The sequence below is a fragment of the Coptis chinensis genome, chromosome 1, assembly GCF_015680905.1.
Source record: "Coptis chinensis isolate HL-2020 chromosome 1, ASM1568090v1, whole genome shotgun sequence".
In the NCBI taxonomy this organism is placed as follows: Eukaryota; Viridiplantae; Streptophyta; class Magnoliopsida; order Ranunculales; family Ranunculaceae; genus Coptis; species Coptis chinensis.
The window spans coordinates 8,106,762-8,122,989 of record NC_141456.1 but is presented as its reverse complement, the minus strand read 5'-3'; the positions used below and the strand labels follow the sequence as shown (position 1 = coordinate 8,122,989).

Below are 16,228 nucleotides of genomic sequence, written 5' to 3'. Positions count from 1 at the left end.
CGGTGTTCATTCTTTGAAAAAAGAAGCTCATTCGAGTATTTTCAAGTGGACTAATTTTATGAAAGGATGATATTCATTCATGATCGGGGACGTACCAACCAAAGATTAGCACTTAATAAAATTCATCGCATATATTTATAATGCACTTTAGAATTGCAATTGGCCACTTCAAACAATATAGAGGCGTGTTAGCGTGTCTAATTCCTTATAGCCGTACGTGAGGAAGTATGCTTAAAAAATCTTCTTATTTTCACAGTCTGGGCACACCAAGGCGGCATCGCTATTGAGTCTTGATCCTTTTTAGTTAATAAAATTGTACCGATTCGTTTCGAGTATAAGAGTTCGATTTAATTGACCTAGTAAATTTCCTTAGGTCCACGGTTCATTTGCACATGACCAGTATCGCAACTACAATGCACTATCCTCATGTGACAGGTTGTAGGTTCTAATTTTTCTAGCTCCCACAGGGTATTTTCACTCGTGTAGCCTTTGGCCGAATGGCCGATTATGCATCATTATCCTTCATTAAGTGTTCTTTACATTTGGATAAGTTGGACACTGGACATGGGTCACATGGCTGAGGTTGAATTACAGACAAAAAATTTGTCAACATTGTTCAGTACTGAAGGAAACCAAGCAGTACATATCAACAACTTCGACTTAGTTTTAACCTAATACAACATCAAAATTTGTCAAAAAGAATTCAAACTTATTACAGTTTTATTTTGCCAGAGGTTAGAGTATTTCAAAACTTTACACCGTATATATATATATATATATACACCCCGTTGATCCTATTTACTGCTATTATTAAATTGTGTATTTTCACTTCATCTATAATCAAAGAGCTCAATATTTGATAACCATATATAGTCACGTGGATGAGGACCAAGTTGCAACTGAAAAGCGATTCTTTCCTTTCAAAGCATTAATAAGCTGATGGGCCATATAAGGCATCAAAGAGAAAATCAGTCGATTGCCCTAATAACGAAAGCTGTTGTCTTCCTTCATAAAGAGTTAACCCAAGTGTCCTATAATTATACCGACCAAGGCAAAACTTTCGGATCCATAGGTTGCTGTTTTTCTCTTTTGTTTCTTTGGGCTGAGGATTCATTGGTGTACGATACGTTCATCGAGGCATGCTTGCCATTTACTTTCTTCCTTTATTTGGTTAGAAATTTCAAAGAGTTTTCAGTACTATGATTGTCAGTCAGAAGGAAATGAATTACTTTCTTCCTTTATTTGGTTAGAAATTTCAAAGAGTTTTCAGGACTATGATTGTCAGTCAGTAGGAAATGAACCATTTCCTCATTTCCTTCATTTCCTACTGTTCATATCGAGTTGATTTGATGGGCTAGGTTTCTAAAATTGGTACAGCTAGATAAAGCGTAAGTCTAAAACTCCACCAACATTTATATTTTCAAGGCAACTCTATTTTCTATCGTTTTTTTCTCTTGGGAAAATCTTTGTTTTACTTCATTATTTACGGTGTCCTTTACTTCTTTATTTGAAGGGTATCTTCACAGTATGATCACTATGATGTACATACACATATTATACAGATGGCCTGAACGAACTAGCTTGGAAGGCACATTGGAATTTAAATTCAATAGTTCTATTTTGAAATATTAGGAATTTTGGCCGACCTTTTTCCGCAGTTAAGTTCAACATCTTCTTAAGTTGATTTTAGAATTCAAATGTAAAAGTTATGTTTGGTTAACCTCACAAATGTAGGTAATTTATGGGGAAGATGGTGTTTGGGGTTGGATTTGACCGAGTTCGTGTGGACGCTTCACGTATCAAGTTTTCTCTCGGGAGGAGGAGGCCGGAAACTTGAATCAGGTCAGACGTAAGTTTCTTCTTCTCTTTATATAGGTAAGATGCCCACGCCTCGTACTTTCCCGCATCATGTCAGATCTAGGTCTTCAAGTCACTCGCGAGCCATGATGGCGAATTAAGGCCATTTATTGTGATGTGTGCTTGAAGCTCCAGTCTTGATGGCTATAGTAAAGACATGCGTTACGAGTCGTTATGAGAGGAGTGAATACTATTGAGGTCGCTCTTGGGTGAGATCGTCTATTCGACATGAGTCACAATGAAGCGAGCTTGCATGTCGAATGCTAGAGGGACATCGAACTGGTGGTGAGCTAATTAGGTCGCTTTGCCTGTCTTGAGTCACTATGAAGCGAACTAAGAGGACGAGGACTTCAGGTTGGTTGTTAATTCTATTGTGCTGGACACGTGTATGATATTCATTGGATGTGAATATTGTTTGGAAACTTATTGAAAAAAATATATTTATTGTTAAGTAAACGAGAAAATCAAATTTATATAACAAATATATTATGAACAAACTTTTAGTTCAACGAATGAACTTAATTTACCAAAGAAAAATTTGTCTTAAGTTGTTAGGAATATACAACTTAAATGTGCTTACTCTTTACCAATCACCAAACAGTAAAAACATTTTGTCTTGTAAGTGTCTTGTACTTCTTTGTTAAATCCGAGCCTAGTGTAGAAACACTATGTCCTTAAGGTAGATTTTTTCCCTCACGGTGTTTGAAGGTTGATGGGAAACTGTCTCCCAAGATAGAATGGATTTCCTTCTATAGAAAGTCAGCACTTCAATTCTATAGAATCAGCGAACACAACATAGTATTTGACTAAGAACAGAGGGAGAAGAGAAAGATCATAAATGTGTAATCTGGTGTGTCTTTCTCTCCAAATTCATCCACTATTTATAAGTGAGTGGTGCCTCTTCGAAACAACATAGTAACTCTTGGGAAAAAGTAAACAACTCTTTAAAAAGTCACATGTTTTGAAAGAACACACCATTTCGGCATAAAGCATTGTTCCGAACCAGTGCCTATTTCGAAAGGTCACACCTTTTCGGCATGATACACTATTTCGAACCAGTATATATTTCGAAAGGTCGCACTTTTTCGGCATAATACATTGTTTCGAACCAGTGCACCCTTTTGAAAAAGTTTTTCACTTTACATACTATTTCATGAGAAACCCATTTCATCTCAAGTGGGATAACTTGAGAGACAAATTACTCATTCATATCTTTTTCTAATAAATATTAATCCTCACATCAATTTTGCAACTTTAGTAAGCAAGTCACATGAGGGTCATCGGACACCCCTACTAACGGTTGCACCAAATCCTGACCCTCAAGGCTCGGAGGGATGGTCAATGTCTAAGTTTTGAACTTCAGCTCGGACCTAAGGCTGTCAATGGGTTTCAATAACCAGATAACCGATCTGAACCAAACCGATAAAAAATGGTTTGGGTTTTGATAATTTAGTTTGCTCTCTATCGACCCGAAATCAAACCGAACCGATAAGATATTGGTTTGGTTTTGGGTTTGCCTTCCACCAAACCGATATGAACCCGAACCGATAAGATAGCATTTTAGTAATATTTATAATTAATTTTGTATGTATTTATTAATTGTGTGGTTAAAATTAATTAATTTAATTTAAGATTTAATTGATTTTATAGTTTTTGGTTCGGGTCGGTTCGGGTTCAATTTACAATATATCTTATTGGTTCGGTTCGGTTTCGAATTAGATGTAATATTATCGGTTCGGTTTGGTTTCGGGTTCCCAATTTTCTTATTGGTTTGGGTTTGAATTTTAAAACCCGACCCAAACCAATCCATTGACAGCCCTACTCGGACCATTGTAGGAAAATTGTGTTTTTTTTTATTAAAATTTTGACCTCTCTAGCTAAGAGTTTCTCCATCAGTCCCACCACTAAAATGTTGTATGTTTCATAAAACAAATCAAACACTCCCGAAGTTATCTTCATCCTTCCAAATATCAAAGTCCTCTAAAATTTCGATAAAACAAAAGGCCAAACTTCCATTCACAAAATTTCAAGAACTTTCCTCCAAAAGGGTTACTATATATATTTTATATCTGGGAAATATTATAAAGATTTTTCTCTGAAATTTTGTTCTACAAAATCTAACAACAATTCCACAATATAGGAGTGTCAGTAGAACGGTTTTTCCCCAGCTGACCTCATCCATGATCCATCATTCCATCTAAACAACATATGGATCAGGGATCACCTTAGACGTCAGCCACTTGGTGACCATTCGGTCAGAGGGGAATTAGAGCGACTGAAGTGTCAACTGTCAAAGGACGTTGCATCCCATGCCTGTGAGAGGCTGTGACTACTGAGCGAAAGCTTAGATGTTCCGTGTTCGTATCAAAGTCATAAATAGTAAGTGACGAGCAACTTGATTAATTGTGCTCACGTTTTAGTGTACTGCCTGCTGAAACCATATGGTCGTGTAAATCCGGAGTCATAAAATTTCACAAGAAATGTCCAATAAAAACTACACATGATTTTTTTCCCCTTTCTGACATTTACTTCAAAGTTGAAACATTTATTTTTGGATAAGCTGGCCACTTTAGATATTTTTTTGACGTTGATAATATACTTAAACTCAATCTATACTTTATTAGATGCAATCTCTTTTTCTGACCCCTCCCTTAAAAAAAATATATATGCATATTCTTGTCTGGATAAATTCGAATTGATACGAAACACCGAAGCCAAAGATTTGGATCGTTTCTCGATTAGTGTAGGCATGTCGTCTCTTGCACTTTGGACCACACCAATTTTCGCCTTCTTTTTAGATAAATTAAATTTGCAAAGGCGACATTTTCAAAATAAATAATTTACATATAATTTTGAGTAACGGACCAGCAGGTACATGAACTCAGTTCCAGACTTCCAGTAGAAGTTTTTCATTGGAGCTTTTATATAAACCAAAATGTATAAACATGAAAAGTAAAATATTAAAATGTAAAATGGCTTTGCAGTACAAGTATAGCAATAGAGAAAGGAAGGTGAGAACATTTTGCTTAAGCATGCGCGACCAATTTCCATATAGGACAACATTTGGGTATGATACTCTGATAGAAAACTTGTGGTCCAACAGGTAAATTGTACTAAACACTCCCAAAAGCACTTGGTTCTATTGATTATTTATGTTCTTTACTTAATGACAACTAAGAAGGTTTCTAACTAATACCTTCGATAGTCAAACACCATACAAATGATACAGTCAATTCTAATAAGAAAACTTTCAAGGAGTGCAGCGCACACTGAGATCCCCATGTATAACACTAGGATATGATGCACCTAATTCTAACAATTGGACCTAAAAACCTGGCATGAGTAGACCTCAGCTCAGATATTTACTGACTCAGAAGATTTAGACCTATATAGTGTGGCAAGATCTCGAGAGGTACCTCCACTTAAGGTGATACATCAAAAACCTTGTCATCCAATAGAAGATTAGTTCAAAGCTTTATTCCAGGAGAGAGTTGTGCCACAATTGATCATATCGATGTACTAAGAATACGTAGATCAAGATATCCGGAGGAGGTTAAGAACTGTTGGAGCATTAATAAAGACTGGCATATTGTACTATGAGTGCATAATAAGGATCCAGGAAGCCACGCATCCAAGATGGAGATAAGAAAATGAGCAGAAAGTCATTGGAGATAGAGTTAAACATGTGTCCATGTTGGTCTACAAGGGATCGGATTTGCAATCTGTTGGTCTACAAGGGATCGGATTTGCAATCTGTTGGTCTAGAGATGTTCCCTAAAGATTACACTCAAATCAGAGTTATGAAATCATCATACCCAGAGTTTGCAAGCAATTACGTAGATAAATCTGGTGGACCTATGGGCTGTGACATGAACAATTTACAGTACATGGAAGGCGGACTTTTAGAATCAAAAGTGTTCCTTCGGTGACTAGTTCATGCCCCTGCGGATCACTTGGTTTATATACATGGCTTGCCAACCTCTACTGAACTACTCCACTTTTGTTGCAGTATACTAATAATTTTCACAAAGGATATCAAAAGACCTGCCGTATAGTAAGCCAAAATCTAATGTTAGCACCGTTGGCAGGCTGCAAATTGATCTGATGGCCTAACCTTGCCTTTAAAATCTAACTCGACGCAAGCATCTCCAGTCACTTTTGTGTTTAAAAAAGATTAATACAGCTTTCCATGAACATAAGTGAAACTCCCAGAAACCAACATAGGACAGTTACATGCTACTGCAAGCCATATTGCCATCTATGCTATGAAGTACAAGCCATATCATATAGCCGCCATTCCATATTGCAATTAGTAAGAAGCAAAGGTGCTAGTTGTCTACTTCAGTTTATTACACATTAATTACTGGAATGCCACTATTGTAAAATACATGGATAATTACAATTTGACCAACCACATTATGATGTAAAAGTTTTTTTCTTAGGACAAGATATGGATACCTGAGCTCAAAGCATCCAACCTGGAATAAAGCCATTTACATGTTGAGCTGGGGCATTAACTGGCATGTGTTCTGGATGCACAGGATTGTATCTATGACGTAAAAAGTATAGAAAGAGTTGAGAATTGAATTACTCGATCGTGTCTTTTCTTGGCTTAAAATGCACCTTTGTTTTTCTTTAATTAAAGGAAAAGGCTTACCCGGCATGCAGTGTGGCATTGCACTCCAAAGGGTGAAAGAATTCCTCTGATTGAGCAGATAGACGGATATACGGAATGGTCTGTTCACCACCTCCCCATGATAGTCTAACTAAGGAATGTTCTGCAGTGCTCTCATCCAACTGAAAAGTTAAAGCAAGGTAAATGATCATTCAGTCGACAAATAGACAAGTTTAGTTCCATTTTAAGCAGATCCTTCTGATATTCCTATAACAGAACTATGATACTGGAGATGGACAAAAAGCAACTGTAAACTAAAAGGGTTCTGGGGCTGTTACTACAGTAAGTGTAACTTTACTAGTGATGGAGAAAAAACAGCCAGGACTAGAAATCTAAGATGCTCACAAATCATAATAAGTGAAACAAAATCATCTGAGAGTCTTTTAAATAGATTTCTAGCTTCTCTTTACGATTGCCAAAGACTTTGCCCAATCTCAGAAGATCAATATTGTAAAACAATATATTGAACTTTTGCGTTTTTGTCACATGATAGTATCGAGCTGAGATAGATAGACTACCCACAATTGTATTTCAAACACCTCACAAACAATAATCCAACTTCTGCTAACCATTTTTGTGCTGCAAGGCTAATTGATTAAAAGCATAAGAATGAAAAAATGTTATAAGGAGAGGTGTTAAGAAGATAGAAAATGACTTGCAGTATCTTGGTACCGACTTGTCATTTACATCAGCTTACAAAGCGATAATAAGTACATACTGTGCTGGTTTTCGAGGTTAAGCATGAAGCTCGGTCTTGAATCCCACCATATTTGATTCCCTTAGGCCATATTTGCTCTGTGTCTTGCACATCTGTCGGCTCCTAATAAGTTGGTCTCCCTCTTAGACATCATTTATTTCTCTTTAGTAATGGTAGGGTAAAAGGATGAGATTGGTGTTTTTAACAGCTAAAGTATAAATTTGCATGCACACTGTATATAGTTTTTCATGTATAGAGCGCAACCTGCGCTCATTATAAAGCCTGATGGAGCGCGACCTGCGCCTCAGGCATTATCGATGTCCAGTAGTTAGAGCATGACCCGCGGGTCGCCTCGTGTTTCTCAAGTCACCGACTGTTTTGTTTCTTTGTTTGTAACCTCTATATAAACAATTGTAACCTCTTTAGAATTCAATCAAATAAATATAGAACTGAATTGAATTGAATCATCTGGTTCTACATGGTATCAGAGCCAAACCATTGAAATCCGCTGCGTATTACAACCATTAATCAAACCATCCTTGAATCTCAAACCCAAATTTTTTCCAAAACCTAAACCTAAAACCCAAAAAAAAAATTCTGCAATGGCTGAATCTGACAACAATTTCTCAAACGTCATACATCACCACTACACCCCACAAGACAACTCCGCATTCCCAAAAACTATTTCATTAGATGAGTCCAACTATACCATATGGGCTCCTCTCATGCGGATGCGTATTGGATCAAGGAGAAAGATTGGTTTTTTTATTGGCGCAAAGGTTGAACCGGATATGACTTTGCCTGAATATGGAGCTTAGGCAACAAATAATGAAAATGTGAAAAGTTGGCTTATTGATTCTATGGAGATTTCTCTTATGAATCAATATATTCGACTTCCTACTGCGAAAGACATTTGGGAGGCTGTAGAGAAGACCTTCTATGATGACTCTGATGAAACTCGAATTTTTGAATTGAATACGAAGTGCTTTGAAGCGAAGCAGAATGGGAGACCTATTCCTTTCTATTACAATGAATTGGTGGTCATGTTCCAAGAGATTGATCAAAGGGTGACATCCCAGAATAACAATGTTGCAGCTGTAGTTCATGAGACGTCAACAATGACCAGATTGCAGGTTCATATGTTTTTGCGTAGACTAGATTCGGAGTATGATCAGGTGTGTGGAGAGATTCTTCGCAAGGAACCTAAATTTTCTTTGGAGCAAAGCTATGCTTACATTCGCAAGGTACAATCGGAGAAACAAGCTATGGGGCGCTCTGTATCAACTGAATCCTCTGTCTTGGCTGTTCATAGCAAGACCATTACTCCACCCAGTTTCTCTGGTCCTTCACGCCACCCTAAAGGTAAATCCAATCCTTATGTAGATAAAAAGTATAGTGTTTGTGGAGAATTAGGTCATAGCAAGGAGAGATATTATGAAGTGATTGGTTATCCTGATTGGTGGGACTTCAAAGAGGCCACAAAAGAATATAAGCAAGGCTGCCATTGTTAATGTTGTGCATGGCCATCTAGACCATGCTTCGGCTAATGTAACTTAATCAGGTATGAATGGTAAAGTTATTTCGAATAGTACATGGATAATTGATTCAGGTGCATCTGACCATATGACAAATGACCCTAGCCTTATGGAAAGTTTTAGAGATTCACCTCAAACTGCTGTTTCTACTGCATATGGTACTTCAACTCCGGTCAGCGGAGAAGGTTCTATTGTGTTATCTAAAACCCTCACTCTTGAATCTGTCTTAGTTATAGAATCCCTTGCTTATAATCTATTGTTTGTTTGTCAAATCATTCTAGTACTTGCATGTACTGTGACGTTCTATCCATCCTTCTGTGTTTTTCAGGACATTCTGACTCGACAAGTCCTTGGTTATGGTGTGGGTAGAAGGGGGAAATTGTACTATCTAGACTTGACAGAAACTGGAGAGAAACAAAAGAATTCTCTAGGGCAAGCTAATCAGGTCAATAGGGTCGAGAATGTAAAAGAAGTTATGTGGTTATGGCATCGTCAGTTAGGTCATCTTTCGTTTAGTTATCTTAAGAGGTTGCAACCTTAGTTATTTTCAGTTGTTAGTGATTCTGAGTTTCATTGTGACATTTGTGAACTGGCCAAGAGCCACCGTATTTCATATTTACCAAGTGTTAATAGATGTCATGTTCCTTTTATGAAAATTCACTCTGATGTTTGGGGTCCTGCCAAAATTTCTTCTTTTTCTGGAGTTCGCTATTATGTGACCTTTATTGATGATTGCACTCGTATGACTTGGGTGTCATTACTGAAACACAAAAGTGATGTATATGGGATGTTTATTGTTTTTTACAAAATGGTGGCGACACAGTATCAACAATCTATCAGGGTCTTTCAGTCTGATAATGGTGGCGAATTTGTAAATGGCCTCATGTCTGAATTTTGCCGGTCAATTGGAATTTGTCATCAAACCTCCAATTCTAGTACCCCCCCAACAAAATGGTTTAGTAGAACGGAAAAACAGGCAGTTGTTGGAAGTTGTTCGTGCTTCCTTGTTTGGCATGAATGTACCCGTATTACTGAAGGGGAGTTTCTCAGTCTTCCCTTCAGGGGGAGAGTGACGGTGAAGGGAATCCTGATGTCTTTGGGGAATTGGAACACTTGGAGGAACGATTTGAAGTTCCTGAAGCAGAAATTGATCCTGTAGCAGTAGAGACGGAAGCACATGATCCAGATGTATTTAAAACTGTAGTACACGACATTTCCCCTTCTACATTAATAACTGAAGATCTCGATCAGAATGATCCGCCTCAGGTACCTCCTATAACCGTTAATGAATTTGTTGGGTTAGAAAGTCTTGAACCTAGATAATCACAAAGAGCTAGTAAGGGAGTTCCAAAGAAACAATATGAACCAGACATCAAAGCCAATGCCAAATATCTTATAGCTAACTCTATGGCCTTTCTGAGTCACATGCACTTGTCATAAATCAATTATCTACTGTATCTATTTCTAGTAAAGTGCAAGATGTTTTGAAAGATTCAAAATGGAAGAAAGCAATGAATGAAGAATTGGAATCCCTTCAAAAGAATGTAACATGGGAGGTAGTTGATATGCCTGTTGGAATGAAGACTGTTGGATGTCGTTGGGTGTTTACTGTGAAACTTAATGCAGATGAAACTAGTAATAGATATAAGGCGAGATTTTTTGCCAAGGGATACACACAGCGTTATGGAATTGATTATAAGGAGACTTTCGCACCTGTGGTGAAAATCAATACGGTCCGAATTTTAATTTCGCTTGTGGCAAATAAAGATTGGCACTTGCACCAGCTTGATGTGAAGAATGCATTTCTAAATGAGAATTTGGAGGAAGAAGTATACATGGATATGCCTCCAGGTGTGAAGAACCATCCCAGAAATGTTGGGAAGGTGTCTAAACTGAAGAAGGCTTTGTATGGCTGAAACAGCCTCCAAGAGCTTGGTTTGAAAGACTTATACAGTCAGTGAGAGTTTTTGGGTACAAACAGAGCAATTCTGACCATACCTTGTTTATCAAACACAAGGATGGTAAGATTACAACTCTAATTGTGTATATTGATGACATGATCGTTACAGGGGATGATCCGAAGGAAATAAATGAATTGCAGAAGTATTTGTCGAAAGAATTTGAAATGAAGGATCTATGACAACTGAAGTATTTTATGGGTATTGAAGTTGCAAGGTCTAAAAAAAGGAATTTCACTCTCACAAAGCAAGTATGTCCTAGATTTGCTTGCTGAAACAGGAATGTTGGATTACAAACCAATGGAGACACCCATTGAGATGAATCATGAACTCGCCATTCATCCTGATCAAGTTCCTACTGATAAAAGAAGGTATCAGCGTCTTGTAGGAAGGTTAATTTATCTTTCTCATACTAGACCTGATATTGTTTATGCTGTGAGTGTGATTAGTCAGTTTATGGGATGCATTGTCCTAGTGAAGAACATATGGATGCAGTCTCTTGTATCTTGAAGTATTTGAAGAAAGCACCTGGCAAAGGTTTACTATTTGGAAAGTATGATGTATTGGATATTGTCGGATACACAGATGTAGATTGGGTTGGTGATAAAACTGATAGACGTTTTACATCAGGATATTTCACTTTTGTTGGTGGAAATCTTGTAACTTGGCGTAGTAAGAAGCAGAAAGTTGTTACCAGATCGAGTGCAGAAGCTGAATTTCGAGGTATGGCACAGGGAGTATGTGAATTGTTATGGATCCGTACTGTCTTGATGGAATTGGGCTTCAAGCTTCAAAAGCTTATGGATTTACATTGTGATAATCAAGCCGCCATTCAAATTGCACATAACCCAGTTCAGCATGATCGAACAAAGCATGTGGAGGTTGATTGTCATTTTATTAAAGAAAATCTTGACAAGAAGGTTATTCCTTTTCCGTTCGTAACCTCAGAAGAACAATTACCTGATGTTCTTACCAAAGGTGTATCTCACAAGGTGTTTGACAGCTTAGTTGACAAGTTGGGCATGATTGACATCTATACACCAACTTGAGGGGGAGTATAGAAAGCTATATATAACTTTTCATGTATAGAGCGCGACCTGCGCTCAAGATTAAGCCTGATGGAGTGCGACCTGTGCCTCAGGCATTACCGATGTCCACTAGCTAGAGCGAGCCACTCGTGTTTCTCAAGTCACCAACTGTTTTATTTTTTGTTTGTAATCTCTATATAAACAATTGTAACATCTTTAGAATTCAATCAAGTAAATATAGAATTGAATTGAATTGAATCCTCTAGTTCTACACACACAGGACTTTTTATTACTACATTCAGATAAAACCTTATATTGTTACAACCATGAAAGTTTTCTTTGGATGAATTGGTCGATGGGAAATACACACAATTGTAAGTAGGGATATTATTGTATTTTCATTTATTACCTATCTAATTACCTTATTACTCTTTATAGGTTTCTATTATTCATCTCTCATTCATTTAATTTTTCCCTAAATTACTTTCTACAACAAACAATCAAACAAAAGACTCAAACACAAACATAATAAGCACCAGATGAAGGTAACGTGAGCTTCACTGCCTGACTTCGTTGCCCTACAGGCTACAACCCAAAGTCCCATGCACACGCTTTATTCAAATTTTGAAGAACTTATAACTAAATTTTGAGTTGCTAATTTGCTACCTTCCTTTTTAAGGCTTTGTTAGCATCGTGTAGAAGCTGTCCCTGCATTAAAAACATATTTGGTTCATACCAAGAGATGCATAACGGAAGTACAACAAATAAGATATGTTGTATTTTAATGAACAAAATTGCACTCTACCTTCGTTTGAAGTTCAGAAAGCTGATCTAGCAAGAATTGCATCTGCAATAAATATTAAATTGAAACAGTAACTTCTGGGAACACATTAAAGAATATTTGGTTTAAATTCCTCTACAGTTAAGGAGAAAAGAAATGAAGGTCCAGAGTCCAGACCAACTTAGCATCTGCTGCTTGTAGCAACCAGAAAGGATAGCTCGTAGCTGGTTTCTGGACCATGACGAACTAACTCGATGATCCTTTTAAGCATTAAAATAATCAGTGTGATGCAACAGCAATCGTTAAATGACCAATGAGTTAGTCATAGTCCAGAAACCAGCCAGTTTGTCTCTATTAGATACCTTGTTTGACAATGCAAAAACCTGAAAATTTTCCTGTTTATGGTGAATTGTTAGATGGTTAAAATTGTAGTAGAGACTGCTAATAATGATTTGTTAATGTCAATTAGGAATAACAGGCAATGTAACAGGAAAAGGCTTAGTAAGATTTTCTTCCTAGGTTATGGGCTGCACATCTCGTGCTTAGACCTGTCACTTGAAGATTTTAGAGTACTCAGATTCCTAATCTTGCCAGATTCATGGCTAACTTTAAAGAAGTACGTGCGAGTGCCCACCTCACAATCGTAGTACCAAGTTTATTAGATTACTTCAATGAATTCTTATTCTAATAGCATCTATTTCAACCAACCTAACGTTAGGAATGCTGATAAATTAACATTATAGCTGCTCTTAAGGTTTTCTTTCAATCTATTGTCCCTTTAGAATTTCTCCAAAGGTATAAGAATTGATAAATCTTTTTCTTTATCTTGAACCCTTTCAACTGTAGCACTGAATGAACTAAAAAGCGCAGAACTTATATGCTTGTGTAAGCAATGCAGATTTATCACCTTAGTTGATCTGACTTCCTTCAATGACATCTCCAACTGATGCTCAAGCTGCTCAAGCTCCCTAGTGTTCAACGGGCCCAACTCCTCCCCGAGAAGGTTCCTATAAATCCAGGGAAGAAGATATCAGAAATAAGACAATTTTCTATTGCAAATCGTTGAAGGAAGAGCTAGACTGAATTCTTGGCCCATATATGGAAAAACAGCAATTGACAAGACAAAGGAAATGGTAAGTTCATTCTGGGAATACCTTTGAGATTGTTGCATAACCTCCACTTTGGCTTTTAGCCTCATGTATTCATGATAGCCGCTCTGTTGATTACAAATTAACAGTTGGAGTCAGCTCTGATCAATTTGATCCGCTATATGTGATAATAGAAGTGTCTAGGTAAAAGTCTGATAAGATCAATCGATCTCTCAATCAACAGAAACAGATTAAGATACCTGTGTCTGTTCTGGAACCGTACTAGCTTCCAGTGCTCCGTAACTGCATTTCTGGTACCTTTCAAGAGTCTTAACCATGCTAAAAGCAAAGAAACATCCAAGAATTTTCAGAATATAAAGATTGATTAAGGAACTTCTTCTGCAATGAAACTTGTTGTGATTAAGGATGGATTAATGCAGCAAAGGAGCGACAAAATAACATCCTAGCCACTTCCTAGGGCTACAATGAGACTTCCAAAACTGATGTTTCAACAGTGACACGCACTTCAGAACAATTGATATAATATAGGGCTGTAGGCCAAGATTTGGCCATAAGGTATGATAACATATTCATATGCATACTGCCGATTTTTTTTCTTTAGAAATTCGTAGACTATTTCTGTAATAGACTCAAATATTTACCTGCTCGAGTCTCTACTCGCTGATGAATGCCTGACAAAATTGTAATTTAAGTAATATCAAGAGTTGTTTGGGATTTATTTCTTGTGTAATTATGTGATAGGCTTTTACGCTAGGTGAGCCTTTGGGCTAGAGACAAGATGCTGCTACTATGGGTGGACCGAGTAGCGAAAACAAGTCTTCATAGACAGGGTGAAGGTGGTTGGGTCTACTCAAAATGGCACATCGGCAAGAGCCTTCCAGCTAGGTTCCCTTGGAGGGTTGATGAGACTTCGGGCAATGTAAGTCTTTAGGCTAGGGTCTTTCAATGTAACCGGTGTGGGTTTGTCTTAACCCTCTAAATATTTCAACAACAAAAAAAATAATTCAAAATTTTCTGTTCCAAACGTGTCAATTGTCCGTCCAGATTGCTAACTAGGGTTAGAATCTTCAGACACGAACCATCCACCTACCACCGCCAACTAAAATCTTTCAATTTTAGATCCCTAAAATCGATATTTTAATGTGAAAACCAACACTGTACAATAGTTTCTGAAAAGGATCAATTACATGAGCAATTGTGCTGTGCTTTTAGTGGTATTTTGGTTTTAAAAGGGATCAATAAAATGGCCGGCCTCCTTCATACAAAACTCTCTATACACATTATTTGTCCAATCCAGATCCATATCTGGCTTGCTATAGCAGCTGAGGGTGTGCTTTATTTCCTCTATGTTGAGAGGTAAGCATATAATTAATAAAGAAGCATATATGTATATCGATCCCTAGCTGCTTGAACTGCGACATAGAGTCATACATGCTAAGTAGCTAGCCAGTCTCTATTGATTGCCAATTCCACACTCAGAAATCAATTAAGCAATGAAACAGTATCAATGAGCTAATCGTCAAACTGTAGGACAATAATCATTATCCTAAATTTTGACTTAAAACACTCATAAAATCACATAAATTTCCCTAGACAAGAAGCAAGTTCTGTTAATGGTTGCTGAAATTACACAACCTTCATCGTAAAATCATCTTAAACACACAGTAAACCCTAAATATTTAGGATTCGAATCAATCTCAAAAACATAACCATATGAGAACAAGTGAAGAACATTGAAGACACAACACAAAATCATTAGCACAGAACACGAAAATCATCTAACCACTCAGATCTCATGAACCAGAAACCAAGGCATCCATCCATTTAGTAAAATGTAGAAACAAAGAATCACATAAATAAAAGCAGTAGTAAGTCTAAGCTTGTTTTTCACTGAAACTCATAACATAGTACATCAGATCGATTAAACAACACAACACTTAAACATCAACTTAATGAAAAAAAAAAAAAAAAAAAAAAAATGGTATACCTTGAACTACTGCAAAACTCAAAGAGTTTACCACGTGTCGAGAAAACAATAAGAGCAACTTCAGCATCACAAAGAACTGAAAGTTCATAGGCTTTTTTCAACAGTCCATTTCTTCTCTTTGCAAACGTTACTTGTCTATTTATCTTGTTCTCTATCCTCTTCAACTCCACTCTCCCTCTTCCCATTATGTTCAAGTGTTTTTTCAAAGTGTTTCACTCTATTTTAAGTTATATGAGCTACAAGAAATAATTATACTTGGCGAGAGAGAGAGAGCAAAGAGAACTTTGGTTTATCAATATACCTCGTCTCGGCTCAAAAGAGAGCAGACCAGCGTTTATAATTGTTCAACATAAAAAAGAAGAAGATTTGGAGTTTTTTTTGTCTAGGAGTTTTTTTGTGTGAAGTAGAAACTTTATCTCGACGAATCATGGTACGACATGGTGGTGGTTAATGGCGAGGAGTGAACTAATGCGGGTAACAACCTTAAAAGCAATCACTTTCAGGAGTGGGGATTAATCTACTACGTGTCGAGATGTTATTAGTTTGTTGGACAAAATTGCCTCGTTTAGTTATAGTTATGGAGTTTACTTCCTTAAGTTGC

General features: G+C 37.1%; 1 protein-coding gene across 2 annotated transcripts; it reads right to left on the bottom strand.

The window, feature by feature from the left end:
• Positions 1-6,013: 6,013 nt before the first annotated feature.
• LOC147521853 (agamous-like MADS-box protein MADS2) lies at positions 6,014-16,085 on the bottom strand. Of its 2 annotated transcripts, none has more exons than XM_086588973.1 (8): positions 15,628-16,085; positions 13,880-13,958; positions 13,686-13,747; positions 13,439-13,538; positions 12,556-12,597; positions 12,417-12,458; positions 6,515-6,654; positions 6,014-6,406 (listed from the first exon to the last, which is right to left on the bottom strand). In XM_086588973.1, the coding sequence occupies exons 1-8, from the start codon at positions 15,810-15,812 to the stop codon at positions 6,322-6,324; spliced, it is 735 nt and encodes a 244-aa protein (XP_086445099.1). In that variant the 5' UTR covers positions 15,813-16,085; the 3' UTR covers positions 6,014-6,321. The 2 variants fall into 2 exon arrangements, with proteins under 2 accessions (XP_086445099.1, XP_086445104.1); XM_086588978.1 differs by having other exon boundaries at positions 6,014-6,335; positions 15,628-16,076.
• Positions 16,086-16,228: the final 143 nt, after the last annotated feature.